At 41.5% G+C, this 16,181-nt stretch overlaps 1 protein-coding gene across 4 annotated transcripts in view; it reads left to right on the top strand.

Annotated features, from left to right (window-relative positions):
- The first annotated feature begins 7,550 nt into the window (after positions 1–7,550).
- The window catches only part of ERO1A (endoplasmic reticulum oxidoreductase 1 alpha), a 48,303-nt gene continuing 39,672 nt past the window's right edge, over positions 7,551–16,181 (top strand). For 2 of the 4 annotated variants that reach the window (XM_058566928.1, XM_058566927.1), the window contains exon 1: positions 7,554–7,839. In XM_058566928.1, the coding sequence (XP_058422911.1) occupies positions 7,726–7,839 (114 nt within the window). In that variant the 5' untranslated portion in view covers positions 7,554–7,725. Of the gene's footprint in view, positions 7,840–16,181 lie in introns of all 4 variants that reach the window. The other 2 variants (XM_058566929.1, XM_058566926.1) reach the window with 2 other exon arrangements.

The raw sequence follows: 16,181 nt of genomic DNA, 5'->3' as shown, positions 1-16,181 counted from the left end.
ATTGGGGCTTTCTGCTTACTCTCCCTTGGATCATTCCCTCTTGGGGAAGCCAGCTGTTATTCCCTGAGTACACATCAGCAGACCTACGGAGAGGCCTTGTGGGGCAAGGGACAGCCAGCAAGGAACTGAGGCCTCCTGCCAGCAGCCCTGTGAGTGAGCCATCTCGGAAGCAGAGCCTTCAGCCCTAGGCCAGCTTGTCAGATGACTGAAGCCCTAGTCTTGATTGCAACATCATGAGAGACTGAGTCACACAGCTCAGTTCAGCTGCTCCTGAATTTCTAGCCCACAAAAACTGTGCGATGATAAATGTTTGTTGTTTTAAGCCATTAAGTTTTGTGGTAATTTGTTATACAACAATAGATAACTAATAGGACAGGAACTGATATTATTCTAGAGAGAAATTGGGAAACAGTACCAGATAGGCAAGTAGCAACCACTTTTGCTCAGATATCAGCCAACAACACTCAAGTTTTTAGAAATTTGTCATCCCAAATATCTACTCGCAAATACCTATCAGAATGCACTTAATTGAATACGTCTATGGCTAAGCAGTAAGATGTTGAGGTAGGAATAGAAGTTAGAATTCCTAGGCTTCTGGAAATGCTCTTCTTTAATCAAAGTAGTACATACAGATAGATTTTTTAAAAAGTGCCACAAGGCTTAGATTGAAGAAGAGGAGTCCACTGCCCCACCGTATTCTACCCCTGAGTCCCATTCCCCAATTCTTTAACACGTTTCTTCTATGTTTACCTCTATATTTCTAAATGATATGCTTATGCTGCTATTTCTTGGTAGACCAATGTTAGGATTTATCTTTTGACTTCCTAACAAGGATGATAAAGATTTAGCATCCTATATCACTTCAGATCTCCACTTTACCTAAATCTGTCCTCCATACATACAAATATACAAGTTTTGGTTAAATTGCTATCCAATATTTATCTTACTGTGGGGCTGTGTAAGTCGAGCAATATACTATAGTTACACTTGCCTTATTGTAAAACTGTTTTGAACTTCCTGGAATTAAAAGCTGCCTCATTTTTAAAATGTGCTTATTTTTTTAAATCGCTTTTTCTTCCCAACTTTACAATTGTAAACTTCCTCTAAATAGTGTTTTTCAGAAAGTCAGTCACATCAGGTATCCCTCCAGTCCTATTTTTTATCTAGAGACACTCCCCCTGGAGTCCTTTGTCTTCCTGCTCTAATCTGAGCTCTCCAGGGCTGTTGCATGGTCTCTTCTAGAACTTTTGTAACTTCTCTCTTATGTCCTATCTTCTCTTTCACTCAGGTCTCCTCATTTTAAATTTACTCCTTTGTTTGGTTGGATCACATCATCTCAGTAATTTTCCTAGAAAGGATTTAAAGATGTACATTATTCTTCATATCTAACAATATCTTAATTCTACTCTCATACTTGAGTAATAGTTTGGCTGGCTATAGAATTCTCTCAGAATTTTGAAGGCTTTGCTCCATTGTCCTGCAGCTTCCAGTGTTTTTGCAGTGCCCTTCGATTCTCAATTCTTTGTAGGGGACCAGGTTTTTTGTTTTTCTTTCCAAAAGTTTTATCTCTGTTAGGGAAATCTTCCACCTACTGAATGGGGCACTCAGTGTCCTATCAATCTAGATAGTCATCCTTCAATTTTAATTTTCTTGAAGTACTTCTAAAATTATTTCCTCCCTTCTGTTTTCATGTTCTCTCTGAGTGGTACTCTTATTAGTCTGACTCTGTTCTTGAATTAATTCTCTATTTTTTCCATCTCTCCTCCTCTATTTCTACCTCTTTGTCTTTTTATTCCACTATCTGGGAGATTCCTCAATGTTTCTTCTAATGTTTCTGTTGAAACTTTTTATTTTGGCTATCATATATTTAGTTTCCAAGGACTCTTGTTCTCTGATGGTTCCTTTTTATAGAATTCTGTTCTTATGTATTTGATGATATTGATTATAGTTTTTTGTTTGTCTATCTTTCTTTCCTCTTTGTCTCCTCAAAGTTCTTTGTTTTTTTTTTTTTGCTGAGAAAGATTCGCCCTGAACTAACATCCCTGCCAATCTTCCTCTATTTTGCATGTGGGATGAGTGGTGTAGGTCCGTGCCTGTGATCTGAACCGGCGAACCCCGGGGATGATGAAATGGAGCACTGCAAACTCAACCACTAGGCCATGGACGGGTTCCTCAAAGTTCCTTTTTTCGTGTTTGTTTTGGCCTCTCTGTTTTGTGTTGGAGGCTTTCCTTAGCAATCTGCTGAGCCTTGGTTTTCTGATCATAGAGTGAGTGAGGCACTAAAATAAAAGACAGTAGAATTCTTAGTGTGTGAGTGGGAGGGACCAGCTACTTTGTTGTTTTTGATGCCATTGTTTATTCCTGGAAGAGTTCTCCAATTCCCTTTTAGAATGGGAGAGGTCAGGCGTGAAGTGGAAAGCAGGTGTATATATGGTGTGCAGTTTTGGAGCAGAGTGTTACAGGTGGTCTGCTGGAGGTGAGGAAGTAGTTTTAACATTCAGCATGGAGGGACTTCACTTAATCCACTGTTTTTCATTTCAGAACTCTCTCTCTCCTCCTCTCCCTGGAATCGTGCTGAGTCTAGAGTCTCTGGATTTGTAGCCACTCTTGTTTCTTGACTAGATAATCCTGTTCTTGAAATATTTTCTAAATGAATTTTAGGTACCTTTCTTTTACTTTTTTCTAATGAATCAACTGGTAGTTGAGCCCCTGCTTTGTTATCAGTTTTCCCACATGCATATCTTTTGTAAATTTTCTCTTGTCAAGTCCAATTCTGTTGTGTCCTCTCCCTCATCTAAAATTACTTCTGTCCAAAATGATCAATTTGTCTCTAAGCTTACAGAATTTGTTTGAATTGTAATCACACATTGCCCCGTGACATCTCACGCTGTTCGTTCGTTCGTTAATTTATCTGTACATTCATTAATCCACTCAGAAGTCATCTTGTGAAGCACATACACAATGCTAAGTGCTGGGGAACCTGAGACTATCAAGGCAAGTTCCCTCCCCCACTGCTGAATGTGGAAAACTTACACGTAAACGTGTATTTGATTCCACATGGTAAGCACAATTATATGACTTTATAGAACCAAGGAGGAGGGACCTAATCCAACCACAGAGGAGAGGTTAGGGAGGACTTCATGGAGGTAGCAGTTGCCTGAGCTGAGTCTTAAAGGAGCTAGCCAGATGAAGTGAGAGTAATGGGCATGACATAGGGGAAAAAACATTTTGTGAGCGGAAACAAGGTGAGCAAAGCCGTGGAGGCTGGAAACAAGGTTGTATGGGGAACTGTTAGCAGTTCACTGCCTACGAGGCAGAGAGGTGTTGGAGATGAGGGGGCCAAATCATGGGATCCTTGAAGGTCATGCTGAGAATCTTGAATTGGACACTTCAGACAATCAGGAACATTGAAGATTTTCAACAGAGGTGTGCCCTGGTCAGATTTACATTTTTGAGAAACTAGGCCAGAGTGGAGGCTGGTTTTTGAGGGGTACAAGCCTAGAGGCTGGGTGATCAGTTAAGGAAATGTGGCAGTAAATCAGGTGAATGATGATAAGGGCTGAAAATAAGTTCTTGGTCATAAAGATGGAGAGGAGGGAATAAATTGGAGACAGAACCAGCAGGACATGGTTAATCAATAGGTCACGGGAGGTAAAAGAGAGGGAGAAACTGAGGATGACTTCCTGCTTTCTAGGTGTTTAGATACGGTGGTGGTGTGACCAAATATTTCTGAGAAAACCAGATGGATGTGTCCAATGGGCAGTTGGATTTTGAAGCTCAAGGGAGAGATCTGAATTAGAAAAATACATTTGGGAGTCATCAGCACAGAAGACGTATTTAAAATCATGAAATTGGGCAAGTTTTCTCCAGGAGAGAATATGGATGAGGAAGAGCCCTGAACGAAGGATAGAATCCTGGGGAACACTCATGTCTTAGTGGGGGCTGGAAGAAAGCCCATGAAGGAGACAATGAAATGATATCAGAAAAGTATAAGGAGAATCTGGAGTGTTTGGTGCATAGGAAATTGAATTGAAGGAGGAAGAAATCAGCATTGTCAAGATGCAGTAGAGATTTCATGAAAAATGGTAATTGGATTTGGCAATAAGAAAATCAGGTAAAGAGGAGCAGGAGGGTAGAGTTGGAAACCAAACTGCACAATGGGTTAAGGTGTGAATGGGAAGTTAAGAAGTGAAGTCAATCATTATACATAGCTTGCTTTTTCAGAAATATGAAGTGAAGAAGGTGAAGATAGAGCTTAGGCCGGCAGGTCTCCCCAACTCAAATGATCTCAAGCATCTTGAGAGAAAAGTCTAGCAATGTGCCATGTGTACATTTATATTCAATAAACATTAATTAGATAAACAGATCTAATCAAATATCAATACCAAATCTTTAGGTTGTTACTTAGCCTTTCTTCCTCTTGTGTGTCATGACATTCCTCTTCTTTAACCAAATTTTTTCCTTTAAATTATTTCCTTCCAGTTTATTTAATGCCAGAAAATGTTTAGGTCCTGAGAAGCCTCCCACAGAAATCTCCATGTCCCATTTTGAGAAATTAGGCTCAAGCTGTTTCCTGCTTGGGTCATTAAAAAAATATTAATAATAGCTGTTATTTGCATAGTAATCAGAATTCCATTAAGAAATGCTGTGTACATTAAATCTAAGTCATGTTATTGTTATAATCACTAGTATTAGAATAACAAGGTTGTGACGTTGTTCATCTCTAAAAAATTTAATATTGTTTAGCAAAGTTACAATAAATGAGAGGCTGGACTTGCAGAAACCAAAGGTTGAACTATGCCCCCTGTGGGTGCTCCTTAAATAGTTACTGAATGACTCATCAGTTATTTCATAGGCCCTAATACAGGTGAGATGATGGCCAGATCAGGCAGAGTTGAAGAAGTAAACTCACACAGAGGACTGACTTAAAGGATTCTCAGGGAAATGTCAGTGGATGATTGACATTGACACCATGTGTGAAAAACTGCGTTTCACGCATTCTAAAATCCCTTACAAATCTGGAAGGAAAAATTATAATTATCAAGACAATAAAGTAAGATCCAGCGCTCCCATTTCTGGGTATATATCCAAAGAAAATGAAACCATTGTCTCGAAGAGATATCTGTACTCTCATGTTCATTACAGGTTTATTCAAAATTGCTTACGTATGGAAACAACCTAAGTGTTTGTCGATGGATAAATGGACAAAGATGTGGTATAATTTAGACATGAGAAAGACCAAAATCCTGCTGTTTGCTACAAAATGGATGGGCCTTGAAGGCATTACGCTAAGTGAAATAAGCCAGACAAAGGAAGACAAATACTGCATGGTATCACTTACATGTGGAATAAATTTTAAAAAAAGTCGAATTCATGAAAACAGAGAGTAGAAAAGTGGGTGCCAAGGGCTGGGAGGTGGGAGAGGTTGGTAAAAGTGTACAAACTTTCAAATATAAGATGAATAAGGTCTGAGGATCTAATGTAAAACATGGTGACTATAGTTGATAACACTGTGTTGTATAATTGAAACTTGCTAAGAGAGTTGAACTTCAATGTTCTCACCAAGGGGGGAAAACAGGTAAGTATGTGACATGATAGAGGTGTTAATTAATTCAATGAGGGGAATACTTTCACAATATATATGTATATCAAATCACCATGCTGTACACTTTAAATATCTTACAATTTTATTTGTCAATTACAACTCAATAAAGTTGAAAAAGAGAAGACAATAAAGTAAAAAAAATTGTCTTCTATGGTGATTGTTTCTGATTATGAGTTTGCTAGAAATTTGTTCTGGGCACGAGTTGGAGTCTAAAGGACGAGAGCTTTCATCCTGGGGTCAAGGACACTTTTAAGCTCTCCCAGGGGACAGCCTGTTGCCTCAGGGTGAAATCTAGAGCTGATTCATGTTCAGAGTTCCTCCTTCTGCGATTTTAGACTTTATTCATTTAGTTTCCTCTTTTTCACATTTTGTGTTTCATAAGTGATGGTATTATGATGGTATTCATTCAGGTATTAATAGTGTGGCCACATGAAAAATATTCATTTTTCAAACATGTACGCAGAAGCTCCTCGTTAAGATCTCTGGGAGTCACAGGCATGTTTTGAGACATCATTCCTGCTCAAGGAGTTTAAAGAGATTACAATTCAGTGGTAGAAACACAACTTAGAAAATGCCATAAAAAATTACCTACCAAGTTCCAGGGGGTGCCCCTCCACGTACAGGGACTGGGCTTTATACATTTTTATACGTCTAATGTCAAGCTCAGTTTGGCATAGAGTAGGTTTATTGAATTGCAATTTATTTAGAAACTGGAGCAGGGTGAAGAGGAAACCAGGAAGATCACACAGAAGAGGTAGCTAGTGAGGTGGGTCTGGCCCTAGACGGTTAAGTAGGATCTGTCTACAGGCATAATAAAAAAGAACTTTGCAAGTAAAGAGAGAAATTGTATTAGTATGTACATCTAGCATATTGTAGCTATTAGAATCGAGCTTCTCAGGCCCACCAGGACCTCAGATGGTTGATGACTTTTTTACTACATGTCAGTCTGCTTGCAGTGATGGACAGAGCATAGGCCATGGGCTTTGAAGTAAGAAACACCTGAGTTCTGAGTCTCACCTCTTACCATACCATGTGATTTTGAATAACATATATAAACTTTCTATGCCTATTTTTCTCAGTTAGAAAATAGGAGTAATACCTATTTTGGGCCTACCATATCCCAAGCTACTTTATTAAATGATGGCTTTTTTAAAAAAAGACTTATTTGAAAAAACAAAGATTTGAACTTTTAATGTGCAAGATGTTTCAGAGCTTTCTAGTTTCACCTTAAAATTTCTCTTAAAAAAGAAAAGCTGATAGACTAGTCCCATGGCTGGGAATCAGAGGACCCGGCTCTGTCACCGTCCAGCTCCCAGTCCTTGCTCACATCATCTCACCTCTCGGGCCTGTTTCCTCCTTAGAAAAAGAGAGGGTGGTCTCCACCTACTGTCCCTACAGTAGCCACTGGCCACATTTGACTGTGAAATGTGGCTGATTCGTATAAAATACACAGCAGATTTCAAGGATAAAAATAAAAAAAGGTAAAATGTTTAATGAATAATTTAATATTGAGCATATTTTGAAATATTTTGCACATATTGGGTTAAATAAAATGTGTTATTAAAATGAACCTCACCTGTTTCTTTCGCTCTTTTGATACGACTACTAGATAATGTAAATTACATACGCAGCCCTGGTCTAGATGATCCCTAATATCCCTTTCAGCTTTAAGACTCTGCCAGGGACACTGTGGCCACGTAAACGCACGGTTTCATTTCCTTGCATTGAGATGACAAAGGATTGGCCGGAGTGAGCGCAGTGGGGCGCGGCCCTGCAGGAACACAGACCCTTCAGGCTTTTGCTCGCGCTCCGGGGCGGGAAGGACGCCGACTCCCGCGCGGGGGCGGAAGCGGGGGCGGTGGCAGGGCGGGGCCGAGGCGGGAAGTGGATTCGTGCGTCAGCTCCGCGCGCGGGGAAGGAAGCCGGCCCCAGGTCCCGGCCGGCGCGGGCGCCTTGGCACGTCCGCAGGCTCTGCCGGGCGGTGGCGGCCGCCGGGTCGCGAGGTGGGGCGGGGTGGGGCGCGCCGGGGGCCGCCCGCGCGGGCTTCATCTGCGGTCGCGCGGCCTGTGCCTCAGTGCCGGGGACGCCGAGGCGCGGGGCGACGAGCTGCCGGAGTGGCTATGGACCGCCGCTGGGGCCTCCTGATCGGCTTTGTGGGCGCCGTGTGGCTGCTCGGCTCGGGCCATGGCGGGCGGCAGCCCCCGGAGACGGCGGCGCAGAGGTGCTTCTGCCAGGTGAGGGGTGTGCGCGGCGTGCTGCCCGTCCCGGTGCTCCCCGCCTCCGCCGTGCGCTCCGTCCTGTGCGCCCCGGCAGGTGAGCGGCGGGGGGATGCATTTTTGCGTCTCCAGCCGCTCAGAGTGGAGTGCTTCTGCTCCTCGGCCGGGGCTGAGTCCTCTGCCGCTCGCCTGGTTGGTGTGGGCCGGTCTCCCACCGCAGCTTGGACCTTGGCGCGCGCTTCGGATCAGGCTTGGGGCAAGAGGTGTGGGTGCACGCTGTATCTTTTTACCGACTGGGTTTATGCACCTTTGTCGGTCTTCCCTGACCGGGGAGGGTATGCACAGTGTGCACGCACACTCAGTATTTGTTATTTTCGCAATACCTGGGTCTTTATAACTTCTAACGTGACCTGGAACTGTGTATGTTGTGCTTGTGCTGGGTGCCTTTGCCAGCCTTTCTGGCCAGGACAGGCTTTTGTCGGGGGGCTGCTCTCAGATCTCGTTGTCAGGCAGGAGAGTGGCTTTGTGTGACTTGCTTGTGTCCAAGCCTAACTGCCTGGTGTCTTTGGGGCCGCGGCTGCCCTTTGTGTCTTTTCTCTCGAGTGTAGTGGGATTCTCGTACCGTGACACCCGTATAGCTGGTCTGAATTGGGAGGATGGTCCTTACTCCTCAGGGTACAAGTTTAACTACAAGTGTACTATGATCACTTCCTTCTGTTAGTAAGAGATGTGGGTTCCTTGAGCAAAAAATTCAAAGAAACTTACAGGTTTCTGGATCTACAATATCTCGTGTTTCAATATCATTACTCTTAAAGTCGCCTTTTGGTTGGCTTCTGTTAATAAAAATTACGTTTTATAGAAAATTGAGAGTGGGTATCCGAATTGTTCCTTTTAAGTGGATTTTCCTATGAAGTTATTATCAGAAATAACATTTTATGTGTGTAGGGGCAATGATACTATTTCACAGAGAAAAGAGACATTTTATTATGAGAGGAAGAGATATGTCTTTCACTGCTTTATATTCTTCAATTTTGTTGTTTGCTGAGAGTTTTGGGAGTTGAGGTGTTATCTGGGAACATGTAAGAGAGTTGAAAGGAAATTGCTGCTTTACAAGTAAGAGATTGAAAAGCTCCTTTACCTTCAGTGGTTGCAAACAGCACGCAATCAACGACTTAAAAGGAAAAAGGTCATTTTTATTCTGATTACAAATATAATGTAACACAAAGTTCAAACATTTAAAACATAAGTAAAGTAGAGATAAATGCCTTTAAAATAAGGTATTTAGTGTTGAAAGAAGATATCCAGTGTAACATTTTCAACTACATTCTAGAGATTTGGATAATGGAATACAAGTACCTGTTGAGCTTTTCAACCTTCACTTTTTCCCCCCAAAGACCTTTTTATTTTTTATTTTTATTTATTTTTTGTGAGGAAGATCGGCCGTGAGCTAACATCTGCCAATCCTTCTCTTTTTGCTGAGGAAGAGTGGCCCTGGGCTAACATCCGTGCCCATCTTCCTCTACTTTATATGGGACACCACCAGAGCATGGCTGGACAAGCGGTGGGTCGGTGTGCGACCAGGATCTGAGCAGGAGAACCCCAGCCCGCCGCAGCAGAGCGCGCACTTAACCACTTGCGCCGCCCGGCTGGCCCCCCCAAAACCCTTTTAGATATCTGATTAAAATTGGGGAGCTTTTTATTTTTTACATTTATTTTCTTTTTCTTTTGATTATTAAGTGTTTTTCACCTTTCATAATATTTTCAAGATTTGAATACTCCCTCAATACAAAAATCTCTTAGACCTCTTTCTTTTCCTTTTAGAACAAGAGTGGCTGTTTTTCTTTTCTGAGTCAACTTTTAAAAATAATAAATTCACATAGTAAAAAACAATTTTAAGAGAAATTTAAAATGATTTGCTTCAGAACAGAGACCATCAATTCTAATTCAATAAATGGAAAAGTATACTTTAGTTGTATTATGGTCAGTAATGGAAGGGATGGGGATAAGTGGAGAAGAGGGGAGAGAGGACAGTGATGAATAGAAATGAAGAGAAAAACGGAGACAAGCGTAGAGACTGTGCACAAACACAGAACGAGAGAGAGAGAAAAGAAAAAAATGGAGAAAGAAAAGATAAAGGGAGATGAGTGGTGCAAATTATTTCTTCAACAAACATTTATAAACACTGTGTACATTGGTCTGAGTGTTTGGAATACATATGGCATGATCCCTGCCCCGGAGAGCTTACAGTTTAGTAAATAATGTTTTTTGGGGCTTGGGGAGAGGAAAGGATCCTAAGCATTTAAAAAACAAGTTAGTAAATATTGCTAGAAACTAAATTAAAAACTAAATTTCACCTAAAGTTTGGAAACACAAGTTAAAATCTTTTCTGGTTCTGTTTGCAGTATCCCATTAGCTGCAGAGCCCTGTGGATTCTGTTTTGTTCGTATTGTGTCACTTTTCTCACCTCCTGTTCCCAGTCCCTCTTCCTGCTCTGTCCTGAGTTACCAAGTTACCCCTTGGTCACACTGTTGCATGGGTGCCTGGCTTGTAGTGGGGGTTTAGTTAACAGAGTATCCGCTCTGATTTGAGCCAGAACAGCATGTGGTTAGTTATTCCACCTTAGAAAATCATTGAAGTAAAATGTTCAAAGCTTTACAAATAATCAGATTAAATTCAAGTGTTTATTGAGGCCTACTGTGAACAAGTTTTGAGAGGTCAAAAAATGAATTAAAAAATAAAAAATTGGTTCCAATTCTTGACACTCCAGAGTACTGACCCTGGTGCATAATTGTGCTTACATATTATGGAAATTTCAATATAAGATGTGAGCAATATGCCAGCAGGAGTATATTCTTGTAATTATTCTGTTAGCAGGCTGTTTGCATGTTTTTCTGAACTCAGTCTTTCAGATGGGTTAACAGCTCCAAATGAATCTTTAAACTTAGTTACTACACATGCCTGTTAGTTGACATCAAATCCCTCTAGAATGATTTTTACTGGATGTTGTAAGTTCTTTTCATAATAGTGCTTCAGTGTTAGCTGCTCAAAATAAGTAATCAATTGCGTGGGACTTGTAAATCTTCCTTATATACGACCCCCTGCCCCATTTTATCATTCTGTGAAAAAAGATTAAAATTTTTTTGTACAGAAAATTGGCTTTTTTTCCTTTTGGTATACAAGCCTATGAAGTTTAACACATGTACAATTTGTGTAAACAATTCCATAATCAGGACTTACCCCTTTTTTAAACCAAAATAGTATTTGTAGTATTTGTTGTAGTAGATGTGGGCTTGAACTAAATGAAGACTTTTATGAGTTTCTTATTTCTTTTTTTTTTTTTTGTGAGGATGATCAGCCCTGAGCTAACATCCATGCTAATCCTCCTGTTTTTTTTTTGCTGAGGAAGACCGGCTCTGAGCTAACATCTATTGCCAATCCTCCTCCTTTTTTCCCCAAAGCCCCAGTAGATAGTTGTATGTCATAGTTGCACATCCCTCTAGTTGCTGTATGTGGGACGCGGCCTCAGCATGGCCGGAGAAGCAGTGCGTCGGTGTGCGCCAGGGATCTGAACCCGGGCCGCCAGTAGCGGAGCGGGAGCATTTAACCACTAAGCCGCAGGGCCGGCCCCTCTTATTTCTTTTTGACAATTATTGCCCCATTATGTCATTAGAGAGAATGAATGTAACAGAACTTTAGTCCCAATTCATGGAATCCCAGGATGCATTTTAGAGAAATAACCTCAGAAGAGACAGTATGGACATCTTTTTTCGTTTAATTAAAAATGAGCTTGTAGGGGCTGGCCCAGTGGCGTAGTGGTTAAGTTCTCGCTCTCCGCTTTGGCGGCCTGGGGTTCACAGGTTTGGATCCCGAGCGTGGACCTACGCACCACTCATAAAGCCGTGCTGTGGCGGTGTCCCATATAAAGTGGAGGAGGATGGGCACGGATGTTAGTCCAGGGCCGGTCTTCCTCAGCAAAAAGAGGAGGATTGGCATCGAATGTTAGCTGAGGGCTAATCTTCCTCACACACACACACAAGAAATGAGTTTGTAAACACTTATGTACTCAAAATGTTTTATTAACCTTAATATGACTCGTGCTAACAACACTCAGCTCCACTTATCTAAGTGCAGTGAGTCTCCATCAGCTAGTGGAAGGGGCGTAGTGCATATAATCCACGATGGGGCTTCAAGAATGGATCATTGTTCACTTGGAGTGTGTTGTGGATATGCTCTGCGTACATGGTTTTAGCAGATTTACCTGTTATTCTCTTGTTTAGGTCAACTTAAAAAATAGTTTTTGTTTGTTAGTCCGAGTGGCTGGGCCATAGGAGAGACACTTGATAATATGCTGAGTGTTGGGTGGAAATAAGCCCAGGATTAAAACTTAGTCAGAGGAATCTTTGAAACAGGTTATACTGGTGAGATGTTGATCGATTCTGAGTGCTTGATGTATTCCAGGCTTTTCTGAACAAAGCATGTGGAATGAAGCATGTTTCACATTGGTTGCCATACTTTGGGTCATTTAACAACAATGTAAAGTTGTAGCAAGACCAAGACTTTAGAGCAGGAATAGCTCTTAGCATTCGTGTCTTTACAATGATGCCTGCCACCAGTCTAGAATCTTTGGTGTTTCCATGCTTCCGTTAGCAGAGTTGTCCCGGTCTCCTCTGTCAATGAATGAATACTGTGTTCATGTTCTTTTTGATGGTCACAAAACACAGTAAAATTAAATACAACTAAAGTTCTTTGGCAAATAAAGCGCACTTTTAAATCATATTTCATACAAATAAGAAGAATATGTTCTTAACAGTACTTTGGAAGAAAATCATAATCTGTGTTAGGACTAGAAGTTGTTGGACACAAGGAAACTAGAAAGTATGTTTTGTTTTGTCTCTCACTGCAAACTAAAGGATCCCTCTCACCAGAGAACAGTGGACCAGAGGCCAGTGTTTGCTCCTCTTCTTTTGCCTTTTGTATTTGGGTATTTGGTCCGAACCAGTCAGAGTTAATGGAGAGACTAATTGAGGCTCCTTCCACTGATCACTTTTGGTTACCTAGTTCTACATTCCCTTGGGGCTACAGATGTAAAATTTTTAGCAAAATTTTAACGGCAAACTTGCCCTTTTTTTCCTTATTTGTTGAAAGAAAAGGTTGTGGGTTGCTTTGGGGAATAGTAAGATCCCTTTCACTGGAAGTGTTTAAACAGCGGTAGGGTAATCATAGTGATTAATATTTACTGGCATTTACTGGATGTCGTTTTATCTTGATATCAGCTCTTTGAGATGAGAACTATTATTACTTATATTTTGTGTTCAGATTGGAAACTGAGGCCTAGAGAGGTTAAAAAAATGTGGATAAGTAGCAGAGATAGGAGTCAACCCTAGAAGGCCTGACTCCAGGGCCTGCATTGCTAACCACTGTTACACACTGCCTCCTCCTGAAGGTGTATGGGTGGGGATTGCTGTGTGCTTGGGAGTTGCAATAGAAGGCTTCAAAGGCTTTCCGCCTCTTAAGAGACTAAGACTTTAAACTGGTGATGTTATGAGTCAGGCCTACCTCTGTCCTTGTATCTACCATCCCTCAACTAGAGCCTTCTAATTGCCACCTATTTTGGCCCCGTACCCAAGGCTGAGTATCACCTGAATCTTAGAGCAGCGAACTTCAAATTTTACATTGCATCAATGACTGTGTTTGTGTGTGTGTGGTGCGTTTTTTAAAAATTCAGATTCCTGTGGGAGGGCCAGTGTTCAATTTCCCTTTGGGAGATGGTCTAGTAGTTCTTTAAGCAGGCTTAGCACGTTCTGAAGCACAGCATCAAGTCATCCTTGTTACTGATGGGCAGCTCCTTTGGTCTTACTTTAGGTGATAGGACTTTGCTTTGTTTCCAAGCTCATGCCCTCGGTCTATTAACTGGATTTCTCCTTGAACCCTTTCCTGAGACTCTATTCTGATAACACACCTGGTTGTCTTGTTTCTAGAACTGGGCCTGGCATCAGACCTGCAAGACTTCCTGGTAGGAATTAGGTTCTGCTGCCTGTTGGCTGGTGTATCTGAACAGTCAGATAGCTTGGATTTCCAAGTATCTTCCTGTCTCTCCTTTGCTGGGATCTCTCCATCTATTGAAACTCCTGCCACTCCACTCTTCCTGCTTAGCTACCCTGCTCCCTGCTACCCTGAGGAATACCTCCTACTCAAGTCTGAGGTAAGGGGCAGACAATTTTAAAATCTACCCTGTCCAGCCCCCTCTCCCTCTGAGGTCTCTAGACTATAAGCCACTACTGCTTTGGAGGCATCTTTCATTCCTTTCTGGTTTGGGGCTTCTTATAGCTTCCTTTGTCGTTAGGATATAGATCAGTAGACTGGAGCACACAAAGGGCTGTTCACCTTTGCTGCTTACTTCCCTTGCTCTGTGAGTGCATTCCTGCCACTTGTGCTTGTGTGGTCTGGGGCACTGAGACCCACCGTAGGTGATGGGTAGCACCTAGTTATTATTAGACAGTGCAGTGCTGGTCTCCCGTGAGTGAGAGTGACAGTGGACATGATTCATTCATTCATTCACCCCCCCATTCCACAAATAATTATTGAGCATCTACTGTGTGCTTTCTAGAAGTACAGTGCTAAGTACTAGAAAGACAAAGATGAACAAACATGATTTTACTCTTAAGGATTTTAAACTCTAGTGGGTGGGAGTGAAACAGGTAAATTCAGTACAGTGAGGTAATTCTTATGTAGGAGTATGTGAAGGGTCATGGGAGAGACAGGTAACCCATCTGGTGGTGAGTGGTACCCAAGGGGCAGCTTCCCCAAAGAGGCCTGAGCTGAGTCTTGAAGATACATTGTTACCTAAAAAATGAATTCCTCAGGGGGAAAAATGGATTGCATCAAACTCTTCCTCTCAAGTTTTTTGCATATATGTTTCATTTTGTGAAATTCATTTTATTTAATTAATTTATTTATTTGGTGAGGAGGGTTAGCCCTGAGCTAACGTCTGTTGCCAATCCTCCTCTTTTTGCTGAGGAAGATTGGCCCTGAGCTAACATCTGTGCCCATCTTCCTCTACTTTATATGTGGGACGCCACCACAGCATGGCTTGGCAAGTGATGCATAGGTCCGTGCCCAGGGTGGAACCTGTGAACCCTGGGCTGCCAAAGCGGACTGCGAGAACTTAATCACTATGCCACTGGCTGGCCTAGTGAAATTCATTTTAATGTCTCTCCTTTCCATGTGTCCCTTTGGCCTTTGCAGCTTCTGTGCCTGTTGTTCTTTGTGTAATAATTTGTATCCAAAAGGAGAAATAGTAGCTATTTTCTGTCCTTAGAAGTTCTGCTGTTAAGGCTCAAAAGAAAGAGGTGTGAAAGATCAAATCATCTAGGTTAGAAGCACTTTTGTTTTGTTGGTACCCAAAATTAGGACTCTAAGATTATTGTATACTCAGAGAAGTTTTAGCAAGAAACAAGGACAAATTTGCATATGAAATGAAAGTAGTTATTACAGTGACCAAATATGTAGATCATATTTCTAGAAACTGAATTATTAGTTAGTCCAAAACAAATAAGACTAGGCAAATTGGTACAAAATCTTAGCTCTTGAACATTGCTGTCATCATCCAAAGTATTCTTATCTCTTAAGTGAACAATTTCCATTAGTGTTTTGTGATGTTTTAAAATTAAAGGATAGGGGCTGGCCCGGTGGTGCAAGCAGTTCAGTGCGCGGGCTCTGCTTCAGCGGCCCGGGGTTTGCAGGTTTGGATCCTAGGTGCGCACCGACACACCGCTTGGTAAGCCATGCTGTGGCGGCGTCTCATATAAAGTAGAGGAGGATGGGCACGGATGTTAGCTCAGGGCCACTCTTCCCCAAGGGGAGGATTGGCACCGGATGTTAGCTCAGGGCTAGTCCTCCTCACACACACACAAAAAATAATAAAATTAAAAGATAGTGTAGGATTTTACATATACCAAAGGGAAAATCTAAATGCAGTATTTCAATAAAGTATATTGTTTATTTGCTTTCTTATCAGTAGATTTTTAAGTTATTTTTTTGTTGGCAATGTCTCCCTAAAATATAATCCAAAGTAGTTTATGATGCAAATATTCAGACCAAAGTATGATAAGGATCTCTTTTCTGCAGCATGCTGTATATTTAAAAAATTTGTTTGCTACTTTTCTTAAATCATGATGTATTTGTTACTTAAAGCAATGTTTAATTAATTCTATTAGATGTTTGCCTAGCCCCAAGTAAACATCTAAGAATTATAGTATCACATCTGATAACATATTCTGATTATAATAGTTAAGACATCAGTTTTAAGCATTTGAAGATCAAGATTGGCTTTTTGGTCAATTTGCTGTCTCCGTGTTGCT

Source organism: Diceros bicornis, chromosome 24 (assembly GCF_020826845.1).
Source record: "Diceros bicornis minor isolate mBicDic1 chromosome 24, mDicBic1.mat.cur, whole genome shotgun sequence".
In the NCBI taxonomy this organism is placed as follows: Eukaryota; Metazoa; Chordata; class Mammalia; order Perissodactyla; family Rhinocerotidae; genus Diceros; species Diceros bicornis.
Note: the sequence above shows the minus strand (reverse complement) of the source record. Positions and strands in the feature narration are given on the sequence as shown.